Source organism: Phyllostomus discolor, chromosome 3, assembly GCF_004126475.2.
Source record: "Phyllostomus discolor isolate MPI-MPIP mPhyDis1 chromosome 3, mPhyDis1.pri.v3, whole genome shotgun sequence".
Lineage (NCBI taxonomy): Eukaryota > Metazoa > Chordata > Mammalia > Chiroptera > Phyllostomidae > Phyllostomus > Phyllostomus discolor.
The window spans coordinates 92,433,957-92,456,091 of NC_040905.2; the positions used below are offsets into that span (position 1 = coordinate 92,433,957).

General features: G+C 47.8%; 1 protein-coding gene across 6 annotated transcripts in view; it reads left to right on the forward strand.

Annotated features, from left to right (window-relative positions):
- HIP1 (huntingtin interacting protein 1) overlaps positions 1 to 22,135 on the forward strand; it is a 146,409-nt gene that overhangs the window by 85,701 nt on the left and 38,573 nt on the right. For all 6 annotated transcript variants that reach the window (XM_036020798.1, XM_028507610.2, XM_028507602.2 and 3 more), the window contains exons 2-4: positions 11,602 to 11,665; positions 15,031 to 15,173; positions 15,425 to 15,481. In XM_036020798.1, coding sequence (XP_035876691.1) covers positions 11,602 to 11,665; positions 15,031 to 15,173; positions 15,425 to 15,481 — 264 coding nt within the window. The remainder of the gene's footprint in view (positions 1 to 11,601; positions 11,666 to 15,030; positions 15,174 to 15,424; positions 15,482 to 22,135) is intronic.

The window sequence follows — 22,135 nt, forward strand, 5'->3', positions numbered from 1 at the left end:
TACCAAGGACGTCTGTGTGGAGAGGGCTGAGCAGAGCAGGCCCTCCTCTGTCCCTGCCCATCGCGTGCCAGGCACGGTGTGCGCGGCTGAGAGCACGGCCCTGCCCTCCCAGAGCTCACTGCCTAGCGGGAGGCCAAAAATGAGCACCTGAACAAGCACGGGAGTCTCAGGGCGTGATGAGGGCCTCCGCAGGAACAACCGGGGTGGTTGTGAGTTGTGATGGAGATAGCGCAGGGCGTGGGACGGAGGGATGCTCTGGAGTAGAGAGGTTGCCTAGGAGGTGGTGTTTGAACAGCTTGAAGAAGGAGGAAAATCTAGCAAAGAATGGGGGAAGACTCTTCAGGGCATAAGGAGCGTCAGAGACAGAAAAAGTGAAAAAAGAGGCAGCCCGTGTGGTCGGGCATAATGAGTAGGAGGGAGAATGTGGTGGGGGCTCGGAGCAGGTGGTGTGACCTCATGAGTGGCTTACAAAGATCACTCTGACTGCTGGGTGGAGAGAAGCTGGCGGAGGGCCAGTCCATTTGGGAGGCTGTTTCAGTGGCCCACTGGGGACACAGTGGTTTGGGCTTGAGTGGAGGCAGAGATGAGGAGAAGCACAGGGGCTTGGGAATGGGAAGGACAGCATTACTGATGGGTTGGATGGGAGCATTGAAGCAAAGGCCACAGTCAAGGATGGCTTCTAAGGAGAATGGGGGAGGATTAAGTGGGCAGGTGGGCATGCTGGCAGAAGTTAAGCGTTCAAACCAAGGGCCTGGCTGAGATCCCTAAGGAACGAACATAAGTAGATGGCGATCTGGGGCCCAGCGTCACAGGTTAGGAAGCAAGGCAGACGGGGGGATGGTGTTGGCTAGTGTGCCAGCCTGCTGGGAGTCACTGAAGGCAGCCAATGTGAGGACGGGGACCTGGGTTTGAACCCTGGCTCCACCTGCCGCTGCCTCTGCTACTTCGGGCAACTCGACTCAGAGAATAGGGGGTTGATCCCTGCCCTCTAGAGCCACAGGGAGGACCAGAAGCAAATGCCCGAGTTCAGTGGCCAGTAGGAGGCAGAGGCTCTGCTGCTGCTGCCGCTAACCCGTCGACACCAACCGTGACTGCTCGGTTATTATTATTTCTGATGAAGAGAATTACAAAGACTAGCTGTCGGGCACCAGCACCTAAGTCTCACAGCCAAGGCCAGAGACGTCTTACAATGTGCTGAAGGCACCCAGTCTTGTGCCTTGCTTGTCCCTTCCCCTGAAGCTCATGAATCTCAACTTGCTTCTGAACTCTGTCATCCTCACCCAGGTTTGGGGTCCTGGTCGTGAAATTAAGCTGTCCCCATGTTTACTGTGACGTGCTGCGGCAGCCTTTCGAGTTAGCCTCTTCCCGAATCTCGCCCCACCCTCCCTCATTGCCATCCTTGTTCCTCCCCAGAGTCGACTCCCCAGAGGGTCCTTTTCTCCCCTGTGTCTCAGGATTAGGCGCTTGGGAAAAAAGATTCTTCCAGCCCTGTGTTGGCTGAGCCTGCCTCATGGCCTCTGGAAGCCTTTGCAGGAATGCAGGCTGGGGTGGCAGGAGGAGAGCCGAGACCAAACTGCAGGTGTTGACAGGACCCTCTCCCTTATCTGTTTACCTCAAGCTTCTGAACCTGAGCAGGTGAGGGACGCCGTAAGGCAATGCTGGCTGCCAGCACTCGGCCCCCTCGGTGGGCAATCATTGTCGAGGCCGTTGGTGGTAGCCACTGACGCCTTTGCTGAGAAAAGCCTCCTTTCCCCCTGGTCTTTTCATTTCTCTCATCTCCCTTCTATCTTTCTTCTTTCCCCTCTGCCCTGCCTGGTCTCAGAGTTCCTTGACTTGGTCTGGACCGCAGGCCCCTCCATCCTTTGCCCCAGGACCCGGCTCCCCTACTCGGGCACATCATCTGCTCCTGCCCCTGCTGTGGAGCCTTTGCCCAAGGGGCCTTTCCGAACCAGCTCGGCCCTGGCAGCCCACGTGCTGGGCCTCTGCCAAGAGCTGTGTGCGTGAGCGGACAGTGTCCAGCTGGACCCCACAGGCCAGGCCCAGGCGCTGCTCCCCGCAGAAGCAAGGAAGGCCCTAGGGTTTTCGTTGGCTGCAGCCTGGCTGAGGGAGCAGAGGATGGAGATGGAGTGGGGCGGGGGGCGGGGGGGGAGGCTGGGAGAAAGCCACCCTTCCTGTGGTGCCTGCTGATAATTGGCTCTCCGGAACCAGCTTGGGACACAAGGGCCAGCTGGGTCAGGAAGTGGTGTACAATGCTGCTCTTTCAGGGGGACACTGCGTGGTCTTAGGTCCCGTGTGACTCAAGGGAAATCTGGAAAAGCAGCCTATTCTCAGAGGACGTTCTCTAACCTAGGCCGGAGGTGAGAGATTGAGCCCTGAACTTCCCACCCTCTGCCCTGGCAGGGCCCCCAGGCATTGCCCAGTCCAGAACCCAATTATTTTCTTCAGAGAGAGTCTGGGAGGGAAGAGAGAGGAAGCAGATTTCCTCAAGAGACCGTGAATCATGTACCGGGTACTCTACAGAGCGGGGTGGGGGGAGCAAGCAGTCTTGAATGATTTATCAAGACTCTATGCCCTGCCTTAGCAACTGTGGGCCCTCAAGGGAAGAAGGCAGTGTCCTTGCCCTCAGGACTTTGCTCTGAGGTAAGACAATGTAACATATTAAGTGTCAAACTCATGAAGAGAAATAGGAATTCAAGAAAAAAGAAACAATGGCTACTGGACAGAGTAGCCTGGCAAGTCCAAAGGAAGGTGACATCTGGTCTGCGCTGGGAAGACGGGCAGGGATTTGGAATGAAGGAGGGCGTGGAAGAGCCTGTCCCACGGGGGCGGAATCCCAGGCACTGAGTATTGCATAAGGAGAGGAAACTTGCCGTAGCCCAGAACTTCTGCCTGGAAACGTCCCTGTGCCTGGCATTCCGAGGGCCCTGGAGGACCCACAGCTTGCCCCTACGAGCCCCGAATGCTGAGGCTCAGCCCTGCCCCTGAGCCCAGAAAGCCTTGCCGCAGAAACCGGGCAGTGGGCCTGCCGTCGCAGGCTGGACGCTGCCTCCTGGGGGCTCTGCTCGGGGAGGTGTTGGTTGGAGAACTTTGGGCACATTGGCTGCAGTAAGTGGGTGTTCCTGTGAGCCTGCCAGACATGCAAGAAAGGGGTCTGGGGCAGACCTCACAAGGGCAGGCAGGACTTGCCAATGACTCGTAGCTGTTGGTTTGGGAGGAAACTTTGTTGCATAGACCAGTGCTACGCTTTCTTAGCGTCCTGAACTCGTGCTGGGGACTGTGACTCTGGATGTCCACATGGAAGTTGTTCCTTCTTTCATCAGGGCACTGAAGCAGCAACTCCTCAAACTCGGGGGGATGAAGGGTATTTGTATTAAGGCCCTCCCCTGCTCAAGAGCCTTCTGTGGCTCCCTAGTATCCATGAGGTCACAATTTCTTGCCGATATCCAAAGCCCTCCATCGCCTGAGGGCCTTTACAGAGTCTAAACATGGGAAGGAACCTAGAAGTCATCTGATCCCGCCCGAGCCAATCCTTCTTTTCCACAATAACCCTGAGGAGAGGTTGCCTCACTTCTGCCTATAATCAGGGGTGTCAAACTCATTTTCACCAGGGGCCACATCAGCCTCACGGTTGCCTTCAAAGGGCTGAATGTGATTTTAGGACTGTATAAAAGTAACTACTCCTTAACAGCTAAGTGAGAGCTCGGTGAAGGTGCCGGTCGGTGCCCCCTGTTACCTATGGGTCGGTGCCCCTTGTTACCTATATGCTTCTAACAACGAGGAAATCTTTCGTGGGCACCTTTAAGTTTATCCAGAAATGGCCCGCCTGTAGTTGTACTAATTGGTTGAGGTTTGATCCTCTGGAGCGAATCCTTTCCCACATGACCACCTTTCAGAAGACTGATACTCCTCTAAGTTTTCTTCAGGTCCTGCATGCATCCCAGCCTAGGTCACTTTCTTTTCCAAGTGGTCTCGTTTGTCAGTTTTCCTTTAAGGAGCCTAAAACAAAATAGAGTTTTTACTTGGGAATTGATCTGCACAGTGCATTGGAACTCTCCCCGCCCCGCCTTCTGAACACTATGCTCCTTTTAATTCATAAGATCTCAGGCTTGCATTTTGATCAGCCATATCAAAATGTAGCTTATATCAGGTTAGCAGCCAAATAAAACACCTAAACTGTTTTCACAAGCGCTGCTTTGAGGCTTCTTCACCCTGTGCCACTGAGTTTAGACCTAAATGTAGGAGATTTCCTTTGTACCTACTGCATTGCATCTTGTGAAGTTTAACCTATTTTCCAGCCCGGGGGAACCGTTCAGGTTCTGGTTCTGTTTGCGTGGAGTGGAGGAACGTGTCTAGTGTGGGGACGTGACCAGGTGCCCGAGTCATAGGCCCGCACTGCCGGTCTCAGTCCCAGCTCCACACTGGCTGGTGGACTGGCCTCGGGCAGTTTGTTCGCCTTTCTAAGCCTTGGTTTCTGTATTTGTAAAATGGAGCTGATTAGTAGTAATGCTCGCCTACTCATAGGATGTAGAGTTACAAGGCCTTAACGAGATAATTCATACAAAATGTTTAATTAGCACAGAGCCTGGTAGCACGCACTCATCAGCTGCCGTTACCTTGATAGTTACAACCACTGCTACTGCTGGTTCAGTTCCTCATTCTTTTTAAAATGACCGTTTCTCACCCCAGGTCTTCCCAGCCTCATTGTCCTTTGCTTACGAAGTCTCCGTGCCCTGCTTCTATTCTGGAACCCACTTGTGTAGGTTCAAAACCTCTGCAGCACCTTGGATGCGCCCTTCTGCTGCATCCCCTGTGAATGGGAGCTCCTACCTTCTACAGGGTTCTTAACATTTTCACTTGTCATTTTGGTTGAAGCCTTTACTTTTTCACATGTCTGCTATTAACAGCTTTCTCCCTCAGCTCCTTCCCTCCTGGCCCCATCCTCCTTTGCCCCAGCTCTCACACTGCTGCTGGTCAGTCTTCCTCCAGCTGCTTCTGTCTTTTCCTGCCCATTCGAGGCCCACTGGCTTTCCACATCCAGCACCACAGCACCTTCTGGCTTCATCCTCCTTCCTCCCTCGTATAGATGCCGCCCTCCAGCCAAACCTGCCTGCCTGCTCCAGGCCTTTCCGTTCTGCCGTTCCTTGTTGTGCTTCCTCTGCCGGGAGCCTGTCCTCCCTGTGCCTGACCTATCCCCAGCGCCTGTAAGCCCCTCCATGGTTCAGGACTCTGCTTGCAGATCCAGTTGGCCAAGTTGGAAGTGAATGGTATGACCTTGGGCAAGCAGCTTAGCCTCTCTGTGTGCTCCTAAGTGCCCCTGAGTTTGCACACAGCACAAATACAAGAAGTAGGTACATTGCAGGGGACGGCACCCAAGACAAGTTACTCCTTTCTTCCCCTGAGAAGTCTTTCCTGAGCGGCTTCACCATTTCAAGGGGATTCTCCCTCCTTAAACATTTAGAACACAGAACACTTCCAGTTTACAGCCACACACACACAGTCTATAGATACAAAGTCAGGGTGTCCTATTGCTTAAAGAAATTTTCAGGATTTTTTTTTTTTGCAAGCAAGGCCAAAATGACCACAAGCTTGGGCACTTGAGTTGATTAATATAAACAAATATTTGTGGAATAAATGTAAATTTCACCCATCACAGGTCCTCCCTCAAGGCTCTGACCACATTTCTAGAATATTCTACTAACATGGGTTTTCTCTTCTTCCTCTCTGCCTGTACTGGTGTCTCTACCAGCCCCACTAGAACTTGACCACATCATCCAGTTCAGCACCGGAGTGGATTTGGGTCTCTTGTCATTTTACATGTTTATGTCCCTTATACTTTCTTATGGAATGCAGGCAACCTTTAAGGGCTCAGCAGAGGTGGTGACTTTGCCTAGAGCTGCATCTGCAGCCAGGAGAAACATGATTTAAACCGCCGTAAGTACCTGAGGAAATCTGAAGGAAAGCGAACGGCCTGGGATGGGCCTGGAAGCAGATGCTGAGACACAGGGCCCAAGGAAGGATTTGTTAAGGGGAAGCTGGAAGCTCTCGGCCTCCATAGCATACATGGACTGCTTCACTGAGAGATGTCTGGGGAATAAATGATTTACTTCTCTCCTGTGGCATCTCTCATATAAGATTCCTTCTCAGCAGAGCCCCATGTTGTGTGCTGGAGGGAAGAGGGAAGGAAGCATCTGCACTCTCCTCGTCCTCAGGAGGACCCAGTCTCGTGGGAAAAGGATGCCGTATTAGTCTCCTGGGGCTGCCATAACAAGTCACCACAAATTGGGTGGTTTAAAACAACAAAAATGTGAGTTCCGGCCAAGATGGAGGTGTAGGTAGATACACTGTGCCTCCTCGCACAACCAAAATAAGGACAACAACAATTTAAAAACAAAAAACAACCAGTACTGACAGAAAATCGAACTGTACGGAAGTCCGACAACCAAGGAGTTAAAGTAGACACCTTCATCCAGACTGGTAAGGGGGGCGGAGTCAGGCTGCCGGGCGGAGAGGAGTCGCAGCAAAGCTGAGGCTGGCGGAACCCGGGCGCACGGAACAACGGTGGGCAGATGCAGCGAGGTGGCGGATTGTGGGGGGGGCGCGCAAGGCGGCTGACAGACCAGCGGTCACATATTCACGTGCAGATAAACCAGGCGAAACTGGGGAGTGAGTCTGACGGCCCAACCCTGGGTCCCAGTGCAGGGAAATAAAGCCTCAAATCACCAATTGAAAACACCTGTGGGGACTGAGGTGCCGGGAGAGACTCCCAGCCTCACAGGAGAGTCCATTGGAGAAACCCACAGGGTCCTAGAACATACACAAGCCCACCCACATGGGAATCAGCACCAGAGGGCCCAGTTTGCTTGGGGGAATTGGGGGAAGTGACCGAAAGTCACCAGAGAGTGGAGCAAGCGCCATTGTTGCCTCCCAGACCCCTCCCCAACATAACACCATGGGTTGCCCCACCCTGGTGAACACCTAAGACTCTGCCCCTCACTACTAACAGGTGTATCAAGACAAAAAAAAAAATGGCCCAAATGAAAGAACAGCTCAAAGCTCCAGAAAAAATACAACTAAGTGATGAGGAGATAGCGTGTCATATGCACAGTTCAAAACACTAGTAATCAGGATGCTCACAGAGCTAGTTGAATTGGGTCCCAAATTAGATGGAAAAATGAAGGCTACACCAAGCGAAATAAAGGAAAATGTACAGGGAACCAATAGTGATGGAAAGGAAACTGGGACTCAAATCAATGGAGCAGACCAGAAGGAAGAAAAACATCCAATCAGAAAAGAAGGAAGAAATAAGAATTCAGAAAAATGAGAGGCTTAGGAACCTCCAGGACATCTTTAAATGTTCCAGTATCCGAATTATAGGGGTACCAGAAGGGGAAGAGGAAGAGCAACAAGTGGAAAAGTTATTTGAACAAATAATAAAGGAGAACTTCCCCATACTGGCAAAGGAAATAGACTTCCAGGAAGTCCAGGAAGCTCAGAGAGTCCCAAAGAAGTTGGACCCAAGGAGGAACACACCAAGGCACATCATAATTACATTAGCCAAGATTAAAGATAAGGAGAGAATCTTAAAAGCAGCAAGACAAAAGAAGAGAGTTACCTACAAAGGAGTTCCCATCAGACTGTCAGCTGATTTCTCAAAAGAGACCTTACAGGCAAGAAGAGGCTGGAAAGGAGTATTCCAAATCATGAAGGGCAGGGACCTGCATCTGGGATTGCTCTATCCAGCAAAGCTTTCATTTAGAATGGAAGGGCAGATAAAGTTCTTGTCAGGTAAGGTCAAGTTAAAGGAGTTCCCCATCACCAAGCCCTTATTATATGAAATGTTGAAGGGAGTTATCTAAGAAAAAGAAGATAAAAAACATGTACAGTAAAATGACAGCAAACTCACAATTATTAACAACCACACCTAAAACAAAAACAAAAACAAACTAAGCAAAGAACTAGAACAGGAACAGAATCACAGAAATGGAGATCATGTGGAGGGTTAGCAACAGGGGAGTGGGAGGGGGAGAGAGGGGGAAAAGGTACAGAGAATAAGTAGCATAGATGGTAGGTAGAAAATAGACAGGGGGAGGGTAAGAATAGTACGGGAAATGTAGAAGCTAAAGAACTCATAAGTATGACACATGGACATGAACTAAAGGGGGGGAATGTGGGTGGGAGGGGGTGTTCAGGGTGGAGGGGAGTGAGGGGGGGAAATGGGACAACTGTAATAGCATAATCAGTAAAATATATTTTTAAAAAGTTAAAAAAACACAAAAATTTGTTCTCACAGTTAGGAGGCTAGAAGTCCAAAATCAGTGAAAACAAGGCCACGCCCCCTCCGAAGGCTCCGGGAAGCATCCTTCCGTGCCTCTCCTCGCTCCTGGTGGTTGCGGTCCTCCTTGGTGTTCCTCGGCTTGTAAACACATCACTCAAACCTCTGCCTCCATCTTCTCGTGGCTTTTTTCAAAATTATTATTATTTCACTTTACAATAAAAGTTTGCATTCAACATTATTTTGTATTCACATATTCTTATGAGGACATCAGTCATATTGGATTTAGGGCCCACCCTGACCCAGTATGACCTCATCTCAACCAGTTACACCTGCAGAAGCCCTGCTTCCGAATGAGGTCACTTTCGTAGGCACTGGGAGATTTGGACTCGAACATATCTTTTTGGGGGCGGGGACACAATTCAACCCACAACAGAGCTTGTGCTGTTAAATAGTTGAACCTGGTAGGGAGAAAAAAACATGGAAAAGTGGGCTTAACACATCCAAACATTGTATAAACCAGATATAAAAACATATCTAAGTAAAGCCTAGAAATAACTTATACTGTATACACACACACACACACATATGAGGTCTGTCCAGAAGGTATCCAGTCATGTAATATGAAAGATAGAGACATTTACTGAAGAAGATACAAGATACAAAAAAACGCTGTACATAGGACAATGACATCTCAGTCCCCTTTGAAGTAGGCACCTTGGGACCTCACACAGTTCTTGCAGTTGCCATCAGGTGCCCTATCATATTTTCCTGAATCTCATCAACAATCTGAAATCTCTTCCCTTTCAAAGATGATTTTAGTTTTGGGAAAAGCCAGAAGTCAGAGGATGCTAACTCTGGGCTGTTGGGGGGCTGAGTCACCTGAGTGGTTTGATGTTTCACCAAAACCTCTGCTTGAGATGTGATGCATGAGTAGGCACATTGTCGTGATGAACCTGCCAATCACCAGTTGCCCATAGCTGTGGCCTTCTGAATCATCTGAATAGTTTCTGTGGAGGAATGTTCAAGCTTAATGCAAAATTTGATGCAGATTCATTGCTCTACTCACTCAGTCATTTTGAATATACTGGCCACAGATTAGCTGTGCTCACTCAGCAGCATCTACTGCCCCCACTGGCTAGTACAGTGAGGTCTTCACTGCTCACGCATGCACACTCCAGTCCACTCTCCTTGGCTGCCAGGTTACATCGATGTTGTGCAAATTGTTCTCTTATTAATAATGGCTGGACTTTTTCTGGACAGACCTCGTCATAAGTACCTGTACATATGTATGTATGTATTTTTTCCAGGTAAAGACTCAAATATGAAAAAGCAAACAATAAAACACTTAAAAGAAAATATAAGGGGTAGAAGAAACGTTAAATAAACAGAGAAGTTATAAAAGATAAGATGGACATACTTAACTATGCAAGGCAGTCAACAATCATAACATATAAGAGCAGGAAATAGAAATTAAAGTAGTGATCACTGTCGTACACCCATGAGAGCAACAAAACGGTAAGAGACGATAACCGCTGCTGTTGGTGGGGGTGCTTTCGTGCATTGTCAGTGGAAAGATGAACTGTTAGAGCCTTTTTAGAAAGCAAGATGGCACCCTTGTTTGCATCCTAATTAGAGTGACTGCAAGAAAGCTTTGTTGTTTTGATACAATAGGGAAATGTGAGCAACAAACATTTGGTGTTATTAAGGAATTGTCCTTACAATTTTCAGTGTGATTTATAATATTTTTAAAGAGTCCTTTTTCCTTAGAGAGTCATACTGAATATATACTGTGAAAATGGCATAACACTTGGGAATTTACTTCAGATAATCCAGGGGGGTCGAGGGTGTCCGTGGCTGATGGTTTAAAGCAAGGGTCTGCACACTACAGGCACAGCCAAATCCTGACCGCCACCTGGGTTTTAAATGAAGTTTTATTGGAACACAGCCGCACTCATTCAGTTACATTTTTTTTAGTATCACTGAGGCTGCTTTTGTGCTACAGCAGCAGAGTTGAACCTGCAGCACCTAAAATATTGGCACACAAAATCTTCACAACCCCTCGTCCATAAAGAAGCATGTTTGGCTAAAAGTTTGTGATGGTTGGTTCTGGGGCCTTATGATATGAGGGCCTATTATACTAGTCTTCATACGTATCTGTGTTTGGACTTTTTCATAATGAAAAGTTTAAAAAAAATTGACCTAGTAATCTCACTCCTAGAACTCTATCCCTTGGAAATAAAAACATCAATTAATAAGTATATATATACAAGGATGTTTACTAAAATAGTTTACAGTGATTAAAAAAACTGAAAATAAATTGCCGTCCAACATGGGAAAGCTTGTATAAACCACATCCACCCACACCATGGAATATGATGTTGTCTTTTTAAAGAATGAACTAGAGTTTCGCCATTGCACTTGGTGAATTTTTCATGAGATCTTTTCAAGCGAGAAAAACACAGTGAAAAAAAGTCTGTATGTGGCAGTTTGGTTTTTGTAGAACCATGGCAAAATTAACCCCTTCAGTGTGGGGAGGTGAGTGTGTTGGGGGTGCACAACAGGTTATTGACGTGAGTTGGGGTACAGGGATGTTTGTGGAAGGGAAGCAGAGCAAAACACAAACAGGAGAAACCTATACTTATAAAAACAGCCTGTGTGATACGATCCTGTGTGTGTTTCTGTAGTTCTATTCATATGTATATGTGCTTTGCTAAATTAAAAAGAACTGCTTTTTAAAATAACGGGAAAAGAGTACATATTTTTAATGTCCTTCGATGTAAGTAAGGAAATAAAAAGGGATTTGGTTAGGTGCTGCAAAGTGCGGGAGAGTGGGGAAACGAGAGCAGAGTGGCCTGGGCCAGCGAGGGAAGGAGGCTCGGGGGAAGGCTCTGGTGGTGAGGGGTGGCTGGATGGTCTTTGGGCCACAGTCACTCCCTGATCTCAGCGCTGCTTCCTCCTCCTCCCAGAGAAATAATGTTTCCCTGGGGGATGAAAAAGCATCCCTTTGTGCGGGCTTTAATTGCCATGTTGTTGTGCCAAGTGAAGAGTGGCAGGCGGGCGCAGCAGCTGGGCACAGCCAATGCCAGGCAGCACAGCCCACTGCCTTAGGACAGTCTGGGCCAGCTGGCCTGGGAGCACTGCCCACCTCTGCCCCCCCTCCCCTGGGGGCCAAGCACTGGGACAGCGGGGCAGAAGGGTCTGCAGAGAAGGGGAGAGGAGTCACTGGAGGGGGAGAAAGGGGTGCGGCCTCTGGGAGGGTCTGGGCCACTCTCTGAAGCTTATTCATCTCATCCTCCCTTTCCCTTCCCCTCCCTCTTGTTTTTCAGACCGTCAGCATCAATAAGGCCATTAATACGCAGGAAGTGGCTGTAAAGGAAAAACACGCCAGAAATATCCTTTTGGATGTTGCTTGAAGACCAAGCCTGAGGGGGGTCAAATTGTGGGGACTGAGGTCAGGGTGAAGTGTCCTTGCTCAGCTGCAGGAAGGGGAACCCCCACGCAGGCCAGGCCCCCACAGGGTTGAGCAGTGTCGGTTGGCAGCAGCTGGCCCCAGAGACCAAGGCCCATCAGGGTGGAAGGCGCCAGTGTGGCCGTCGAGCCCAGTCCTTCAAGCTTACAGAGATCCCACTCCCCTCCTAGGACTTCAGCTCTCCGGGCTGCCAAGTCCTTTCTTTGGGGATGCTTCCTCAGGACATCAGAGGGATTTTCTTCTTTCTTTTTTCTTAAAAAAAAATCCTCACTGGAGGATATGTTTATTGATTTTAGGGAGAGAGAGGGAGAGAAACATTAATTGGTTGCCTCCTGTACACTCCCCAACTGGGAATCGAACCTGCAGTCTCTTTGGCGTACAGGACGACGCTGCAACCCTTGGAGCCATCTAGCCGGGGCTGCCAGAGGGGTTTCCACCTGTGCCATAAAGTCACTCCAGGTCCCCCACTTTGCCTGTAGGGCCACCCTGGCCACCCCTTTGGGGACATGATAATCTTTTCTGAGCACAGAAGCAAAACAAATGTCTCAGCTTCCGTGGTTGGCCTTACGCCAACACAGAGTTCACCCTAACCCAGAAGGGGAGAAGACAGGGGCCTCAAGGAGGTTTAGGGAACCAGTCACTCTGAGGTTTTCAGCGCTGAGTTGGCAGTGCCCCAGATGAGCACTGTCATGGGTCTGTGGCTTTGGAGAGAAGTGCAGGCAGCACTGTGGCTGGGGGATCCCTGGGAATCTGCCCCTGAGGTACAGAGTCCAGGAGCTGGAAGGCGGAATCCCCCAAAGTCAAAGGAGAGGCTGCCAGTGGGGTTGAACCTTGATCTGTGTGTGTGCCCGGGGTGGAGCAGGACACCCGTCAGGGCGAGTAGAGGCTGGGCTTCCGCCTGGGATGGGCAGCTCCTTCTTGCCTGGGCTCGCCCTGGCAGCCGCACCACAGCCAGTCGGTCCTGAACAGTGTGTGTTGACGCCAACCCACCTCAGCCCCTGGAGGAAACCCCCTAGGTTACATGTCCAGAACGGGCAGGCCCGCAGGAAGGGTTGCTCACAGCATGCACTGCGCTTCAGAGGAGGGAAAACAGCTTGTCTTCAGTGGGAAGATGCTCCGTGTGGAGTCAGAGCTTTGCCGTGGGGTGGGGGCTGTAGAGCCGCTCCCTGGTACCCCAGAAGCCTGCTCGACAGTGGGCCAGCTCCACCTGGCCCCTTTATTCCCAGGGAGACAGTCCCTTTGCTTTACTGAACCCACTTGATTTTTCTCAGAATTACCCAGTCCTAATCCTTGCCATTACCTGGTAAGGATTTGTGATCAGTCTGACGCAAGATATGAAGTAAGAGAGAGATAGTTGTCATAGGCCAGTGTGCTCCTCCGGATGGGGCAGAGGACCAGGGGGCCACCTGGGGCGAAGAAGAGGTACTGGAGGAAGGGTCCAGGATCCCGCCTCTGGAGCTCTCTGGCTCCCTCTGGACTTAGTTCCCTTGTCTGTCAGATGAGAGGGCTGGTTGAAGAAGATTTCAAAGGTCTTATGTTCCAGCTCTTAATATTCTGTGCCTCTCTCTTTTCTTTTATGATTTTATTTATTTATCTTTTAGAGAGAGGGTGAGGGAGAGAAAGAGAGGGATTAGAAACATCAATGTGTGGTTGCCTCTCATGTGCCCCTTACTGGGGACCTGGCCCACAACCCAGGCATGTGCCCTGACAGGGAATTGAACCTGTGACCCTTTGGTTCTCAATCCACTGAGCTACATCAGCCAGGGCTGATTCTCAGTTTTCAAGTGGTAGATAAATGCTGAAAAGATCAACTCCTTACAGTAGAGTTGTAAAGACCAGTTAATGATTATCACAAAACATTTATTCTTTCTGTATTCTTTTAAAGAGCATCAGTCACCCGAATGCCTTTGACTTTAGAAATACTGTCAGACATTCATTTAACCCAGGCACCTAACTGGTGAACAGGTTGTCCCCCTAGTAGCCCCCACCACTTCTAGAGGCTGGGGACTGAGTCTTATTTTTCTTTATACCCCTGAGTGCCTTTTACAGCGCCTGGTACATAATAGGGACATTAAAAGGCTTATACAGTCAAGGAAGGCCAGAAAAGTCTTCTTGCCTCTCTCGAAGTCAGAGTGTCCAGCTAGCGCACACCTGCTCCGGCCTCTGTTCTGGCACACTGCCCTCGGGGAGAGGGGCTCCAGTCAGTGTGAGCGAGGTCATCGCACGAGAGGGGAGGGTGCCACCGTCTCTCTTCTTGGCTCTTTTCTAGTCCAAGGGGCTGAGCTTTAGGTGAAAACATAAGCTATTTCAGAAATGCAAGACCAAAAGCTGATTTCAGGTCCCAGACCCAAAAGTCTATGTTCAGGCCCACCCTCTCAAAATGCAGATTTCAGGCCAGGGAAGCAACTTTATGGTAACTTCTAGCTCAGAAGAAAAACAACGTGCGTCTGGGTGAGTCACATAGTTTATGGCCTGAGGCACAACTTTCTGCCCTAAATGGCACGTGAGCCTCGATAAAGAACCTAACCTTGGAAGCAAAGAGCTGCCCTTGGGGTTGATGATGCCCAGTTCCTGGGTGTGTGAGGCCTGTTTAAACAGACAGTGACAACAGAAATGTGGGCGCCCTCTGCTTGCCCCGAAGAGGCTTCACTGTTCACAGAGGTCTGGGGCGCTGACTCAGAGGCACGTGGGGCCAGGTGGGCAGTTACGACACACACACCGTGGCGGGCGGTCCCTGGGCAGTGGGTGCCGTTTGGAGTCGAATCTGGGGAAGAAGTGGCCCCAGGATTCCACACACAGGGAGTTCAGATTGTTAGGAGACGAAGGCACCCTTGGACGAGGCCAGGAAGGTTTACGGAAGAGTTGGGGTATCAGAATCAGTTTGAGTTTAGGGAAAAGGCATTGTACACAAAGCCTGCTGCTTTCAGCGGAAGAGCGGAGTGCCCCGTGGAGAGGAGTCGGGTGCTACTGACCACATTCTCTGCCCACGAAAGGCGTACCGGGGCCCCTTCCCAAGAGACATCCCTCCTAAGAGACGTTTCCATCTCTGGGAAAATGATCTAACAAAATGTACTTGATTGGGATGAGTCAGTTCATTGCCATCTGTCAAAAAATTGCCCGATAAATGTACAGATCTGTGGCATCTTAGTTATAAGCAGTGTCCCCTCCTAGGTAGGGCCACTGCCCCAAACAATTACACAACCCTCCACAGAAGCCTGTTGCAGGCTTGACTGGCTGGGTGCCTGAGGCAGGGCTGGTGCCTTTGTTTTCCCTGACCCTCCCTCACCATGCATACTGGGCACCCACCATGAGAAGGGGGCGCAGACCTTTTGGTCTGTCGTCAACCGGCTGCCCCTGTCCAGCAACGCCGTGCTCTGCTGGAAGTTCTGCCACGTGTTCCACAAACTCCTGCGAGATGGACATGCGAACGTGAGTTCCTGGGGCTACAGGGAGTGGCCAGAGGGCCAGGGGCCCACGTGGGGAACATGTGATGGCCTGGGCCACAGAGGCCGCTGTCCACTCCCACACTGAGCGGAGCAGCTGCCCCTTTCCTCTGGCCTTTTGGTTGCTGGTTAAAGGTGGGGTCGTCTCTCTGAGCAGCCTCTCCAGCCCACCTGAGACCCATCCTGTGCCGTCACCTGTGTCCTCTCGTCTCATAGGCTGCTCTCTTTCCTCCCCAGGTCCTGAAGGACTCTCTGAGATACAAAAACGAACTGAGTGACATGAGCAGGATGTGGGTGAGTTTGGAGATTTGCGCAGGGGCTGCTCAGGCCTCCTTCGTCTTCCCCGGAGGCCGCAGAACACGGACTAGGGAAGGGAACAGATTCATCTCTTCCAACTTGTTTAGGATTTCTCTCAGCATCAGGGAGGGGTCAAGGGTGCCCCCAAATAGTACCATGATACCTGAGGTCTTACCAGGGGTCCCTGGAAGCTGTAGAGAAGTTCCAGGGCCTGGGAGCTGCTTCTGCCAACGGAACCCTGTGTCACAACGTCCTCCAGGCACTGGGATTCCCTCGGCAGTGACACTGCCGCAGTTCCCACTCCTTTTTAAACTGGTCCTGTTGGGTCACCGCACACTGAGAACTAGCATTCCCACTTCTCAGTGCTGGGGCTTTTTCTTTTCAGTGTCGGGATTCTCAGTGCCCTGGGCCGAGGGAGGAGGAAGGTGACAACATGAGAATCAATTGGAAAGAGTGTTTGTTCTTATGCATGCATCAGGATGCCTCTAGATTCTGATACCCAATGAGTATGTGTATGGGTGGGAGGTGATGTGCATTTTGAAGGAATCTCCAAGTTGATTTCAGTGTGTCCCTTGGCCTTCACCTCCTCTTGCAGTGGGGGACTGCGACTTGAGCCCTTTCCTTCAAACTCTCACCTGCATCTGTGCACTCACAACATGTTAGCAGCTGTGTGGTCCTGTCTGCCCATTACAGACGAGGGGCTACAGGCCCGGAGAGGGAAGCGGCTTTGCCTAGTCACAAGGCCGGTTCAACGGAACAAGGCTGCGAGTTGTCCCCAGACCTCCCCGCTGGGTACTGGAGAACTCTCTGTTGTATCCCTAAACACTACGTAGAGCTTAGGTCTCTCTCCTTTTTGTTAGCATTTGCCTGGTGTGTCTTTTTCCGTCCTTTTTTTTTCACTTTTCTACATTCATATGTCTCAAAAATATCACTTGTAAATAGCAATTAGTTGGATTTTATCGTTGATTTGGTGAAGACGGCGGTCTTTGTCTTTCTACTGTGCATGTGCTCCACCTACATCTACTCGAATGCGTGATGTGTTCAGATTTACGTCTCCATCTTACTTGTGCCCTTTTCCCGCCCGTTTCTGTTTCTCTCACCGTGTCTTCTGTTGGATTATTTTTTCTCATTCCATTTTTCTCTAGTTGCCAGTGGGAGAGTAAAACAGTCTCTGCTCTTATATTTTATTTTTTGGTATGCTATCTAATAATGACAAAATGCATGTTTAGCTTATCAAGGTCTAAAGTTTGTGTCTTTGTCAGTCTCCTGTATGGCATGGTGACCGAACAACATTCTAACTCCGCTCCTTCTCAGCTTACGTGTCACCGCCGTGTAGTGTACTCTTGGTTCTTTTTTCTTTTTAAATCCTATAAGATATTAGGTTGGCCAAAAAGTCTGTATGTTTTTTTTTTCCGTAAAATAAAAAACACAGTTTTTATTTTCACCAATAATTTGGTTGATTTGAATATTTTGAGCATGTCGGCCATCTCCCACTGTTGGCTTCTAGTGGGTAGAGCCCAGGGGTGCGACTGAACACCTTCCAAAGCATCAGACAGCCCCACAGCAAAGAGTTATTTGGCCAAAATAATAGTACCAAGAAACTTCGGAAACTACTTTTGACACGTTCAATCAATCACAGCACCGTCTCCGTACACAGCTTACATCTTTTCTTACATTTCAGTTATATTTTTCTTTTTCTTGGAATTATATGCCCAAAATGTTGCATATTTAATATTAAAGTGGCTGCACAAAAATTCACCATTTTTGATAAGTTTCTTTTTTTTAGTGCACACTGATATGACAGCTGTCACAATACAACCTATCAAAATTGTTTTGAATGAAATTCAAGACAATGATGCACTACTAGAGCCATTGTACAGAAAAAACTAAACGAACTTTTTGGCCAACCCAATATTTTATTTTAATTGTTTTATTCTGTGTTTTTCATTTCTTCTTACAGCTCATATCTTCCATCTGAGATAACTTTCTCTCTGCCTGAACAATTTCCTTTAGAACTTCCTTTAGTGAAGAAGTCTATTGGTGGCCACTGGCTATTTTTAGTTGTTTGAGAATGTCTTTACTTCACCCTCATTCATGGAACATATTTTCTCTGCATTTAGAATCTTGGTTATGACAGTTATTTTCTGTCATCACATGGAAGATACTATTCACGCTATGCTTCCCCTGACTTTCAGCTTTCATTTCGATGTAGTCTGTAGTCAGACTCACCAGTACCCCTTTGAAGCTGATCTGTGTTTTTGTATCTGGCCACTTTAAAGATCTCAGTGCATGTCTAGGTGGGATTCTTTGGACTCCTTAGACCTGTGGGTTAATATTCTTCATTAGCTATGAAAAGTTCTCACTGTCTCTTCAAATACAGTCTCTGCACCTCCAGTCTGTCTTTCCCTCTGACGCTTTGGTTAGAAGTGTGTTAGACTTTCTCACATTATCCCCCCTCTCACTTTACAGTGCTGTTTCATTTTTTTTCTACCTCTTTGTCTCTGCTTCATTCTGTGTTAATGTTATTAGATCTGGCTTTACTTGTTACCTCCTCAGCTGGCTCTAGTCTGAGTGGCATTCCTTTTTCTCTCTTTTAAAGATTTTATTTATTTATTTTTAGAGAGAGGGGAAAGGAGGGAGAGAGAGAGGGAAAGAAACATGGATATGCAAGAGATACATCAATCAGTTGCTTTTCACACATCCCAACTGGGAACCCGACCCCAAACCCAGGCATGTGCCCTGACTGGGAATTGAACCTGTGACCTTTTTAGTTTGCAGGTCAGTGCTCAATCCACTGAGCCATACCAACCAGGGTCGCATTCTTTATAATGTCTTGTGCCCCGCATGTATTTTTGAATGGTCTCTTATTTATTTTAGACATATTACACATAGTGGCTTCATATATTATTTTTTACATTTCTGTTATCTCAAGCCCTTAAGAGGTCTGTTTCTGGCATCTGTTGTTTTTGTTAAATTTTGTTCATGCTATATAGTTTTTTTCTGTGTTTAGTTATTTCTTACTGCGAGCTGCTCATTTTCCTTGGCATTTTATTTGTAGGGATTGTTTGAAGTCTAATGAAGGCAGGTTCCTCCAGAGAGAGCTGGCATTTGCTTCTGTGGGGATCACTCTAAAATCTCAGCTCAAGGTTTTTCAAATTCCAGGCAGAGCCCCTTGAGAACTAGCTCATGGGTCCAATTGTTTCCTCCCTCTGATCACAACAGTGGTCTGAGGCAGCAGATTTTCTCTGCAGTCCTCAGGAAGGACCCCTTCCGTGCAGGGGTACAGATGTGCTGTTCACAGTTTACTGTTAGTTCCCCCGAACTAATGGGGGAGGAGCCAGCCTTTTGGCTTCTCCGTTAGACTCTTCAACTTGGGCAGACCAGGGCCTTGCCTCTGTCCTGCTTCCGTGCGCCGCCTGGCCCTGGAGGCCCAGAAGATCAAAGCTCGGGTGCGCCTGGTCCGGCAAAGCCCCTTTCCCCAAGCTCCATCATCCCAGTATTCCCTTTACTCTCCAAGGATCTGTGTTTGCTCAGTCTCTGGCCTGAGGATTCCTTGCTCTCTTGTTAGTTCGTGAATGCCTTCAAAGTTTTAAAGAGTATTTCGCCAATATCGTCAGTCTTCAGTGGGAAGGTCAACCCAGGCAGCGAGCCTGCCTCGTCCAAAATAGAATTCCTTTAGGTCTTTTTTCCTATGTAATGTCTCTCTCCCATTTACCTAAGAGTTTCTGAAGTTAGAAACCTCTTTTACTTTATTATTTTTTAAATTAAGACCTTATTCTTTTTACAGCAGTTTTAGGTTCACAGCAAAATTGACTGGAAAATACAGAGACTTCCCTTACACCCCTTACCACTCTCTAACACACACAGCCTCCCCTGTATTAAAATCCCCCACCAGAGGGATATATTTGTTACACTCAATGAACCTACATTAATACATCACAATCACCCAAAGCTTATAGTTTATATTACAGTTCACTTGTGCTGTGTATAGTCTGTGGGCTTGGGCAAATGTATAATGTTATGTGTCCACCGTTGCAGTGTCCTCCAGAACATTCTCACTGATGTAAAAATCTTCTGTCTACCACCTGTCCCTCCCTCCCACCCCATCCTCCTGCCCGCACCCCCAGCACCCTCTCATCTTCTTGTTCTCCCGCAGCTCTGCTTTCCCGAGAACGTCATCCAGTGGGAATCAGAGAGTATATAACCTTCAGATTGGCTGTTTCCACTTGATAATATGTATTTAAGGTTCCTCTATGTCTTTTCATGGCTTGATAACTCATTTCTTTTTAACACTCAGTAATATTCCATTGTGAGGATGTACCACAACTGATTTATCTATTCATCTCCTGAAGGACGTCTTGGTTGCTTCCGGTTTGGGGCATTTATGAATAAAGTTGCTATAACCATCCATGTGTAGGATTTTGAGTAGAAATAAGTTTTCAGCTTCTTTGGGTAAAAACCAAGGAGCCCCACTGCTGAATCATATGGTAAGAGTATGCTCAGCTCTGTTAGCAACTGCCAAACTGTCTTCCAAAGTGGCTGTACCACTTTGCATTCCCGCCAGCAATGAATGAGAGTCCCTACTGCTCCACATCCTCACCAGCGTTTGGTGTTGCCACTGTGCCAGCTTGGGCCATTCCAATAAGTATGTAGTGGTGTCTGATTTTTTTGATTTGCATTTCCCTGACAACATACAAAGTGGAACATCTTTTTATATGCTTATTTGCCATCTTATTTTGGGGGGTGCCCCATTTTTTAATTGGGTTTTTTGTTTTCTTATTATTGAGGTGTTTATATACTTTGGATGGTAGTCCTTTGTCAGGTGTGCCTTTTGCAAACATTTCACCCCGGTCTATGGCTTATCTACTCATTCTCTTGATACTGTTCTTTGCAGAGCAAAAGTTTTTAATTTTATTGAACTCCAGCCTATCAGTTATTTTTTTAATAGCTCATGTGTTTGGTGTTGTGTCTAAGAAGTCATCACCATACTCAGAGGTCACCTGGGTTTTCTCCTGTGTTATTTTCTGGAATTTTATAGTTTTGTGTTTTACACTGAAGTCTGTGATCCATTCATCTTTTACTTTTTGATCCTGTGTATTTCCTTTTTTAATTTATTTATTTTTAGAGAGGGGGGAAGGGAAGGAGAGAGGGTGAGAAATATCAATATGTGGTTGCCTCTTGTGCACCCCCTACTGGGGACCTGTCCTGCAACCCAGGCATGTACCCTGACTGGCAATTGAACCCGCGTCCCTCTGGTTCGCAGTCTGCACTCAATCCACTGAGCTATACCAGCTAGGGCCTGATCCTGTACATTTTCATGTGAAGGATAGTAAGAATAGTTTTGGTAACAATAGTCTTACCACAGTCTTGATGGTAAGAATAGTTTTGCTTTTTTTTTTTGCTTTTCAGTACTTTCCAATTTTTCTATAATAAACAAGTGTCATATAAAAATTAATGTGATTATGAATTTTCATAGCAAATTAATACATTATGAAACACTCATCTCTGGCATTTGGTATTTTTAACCTCTGATTGCTCAACTCCCTTTGGTGCCAACTGTGGCATGTTTCAACAGGGTTTCTTTAGGCTACAGACACAACTAAAAAAAAGACAAAAGTCAAATATCCTGTGGGAGCTGCAGCAGTTCAGTTGAAGGCTTGTGTCCCCATGTCCCTTTTCTTCTGTGTATAACTAGGAGTTCCCGTCATCAGTCTGCTAACCCTACCTTCCTCCCCAGCACCCAGGCCATGACCGCACGGGCAGACTCCAAGGGCATACTTACTCTTTACCTGCTAGGATTGGTCCCATTTCAAATCCCAGCCCTGGCCCCCGCCCCCATGTATAATGTTACAGATGCTCTTAGTCCGCTGGAGCCCATCTGGAGGAGACGTTTCTTCCCCTGTGCTTAGAGAGACAGAAGAAAGGAAATAGCACATAGCCAGACTGTGATTACTAAGAGTAGGAGACTTCAAATTCTTAAGTAAGAAGCCCTTGTTCTGAATTTATCCAAAGAAAGTCGTCATGTTTGTGCATGAGACTAAACTGTAATAATGAACAGTAGGGAGTTGGTTTGATAAATTATGGTACATGCTTATGATGTACTGGGCAGTCACTAAAAATAATGATAAAAAAGAAAATGTAAGCAAATAGAAAATATTGCATTATATTAAGAAAAGAAGGCAAGTTGATTCCATTTTATATTTCAACATAAAGGTAACGCACAGAGAATTTTCAGGGCAGTAAAACCACTCTGTATGAGATTAGAATGTGAACACAATATCGTTAATACATTTGTCAAAGCCCATAGGGTGTACAGTCCCAAGAGTGAACTTTAATGTCGAATTTATTTTGGACGATAATGATGTGTCTTCGTATGTTCATCAGTGGTGACAGTTGTCCCACTCGGGAGCGTGGTGTTGGTGGTTGGGGGAGGCTGTGTATGTGCAAGGGGTACAGAGGGAATCTCTGCGCTTTCTGTTTAATTTGCAGCGAAGCTAAAACTGCTATAAAAATAAAGTCTATTTAAATTGAAGAAAAGGAAATAAATAACATTTTGTCCCCCAAAGTGTTAGCCATGAGTATATCTGGTGTTTACATTAAGGGTGATTTGTTCATATATGTACTTTTCTATGTTTTCTGAGTGGTCAACAA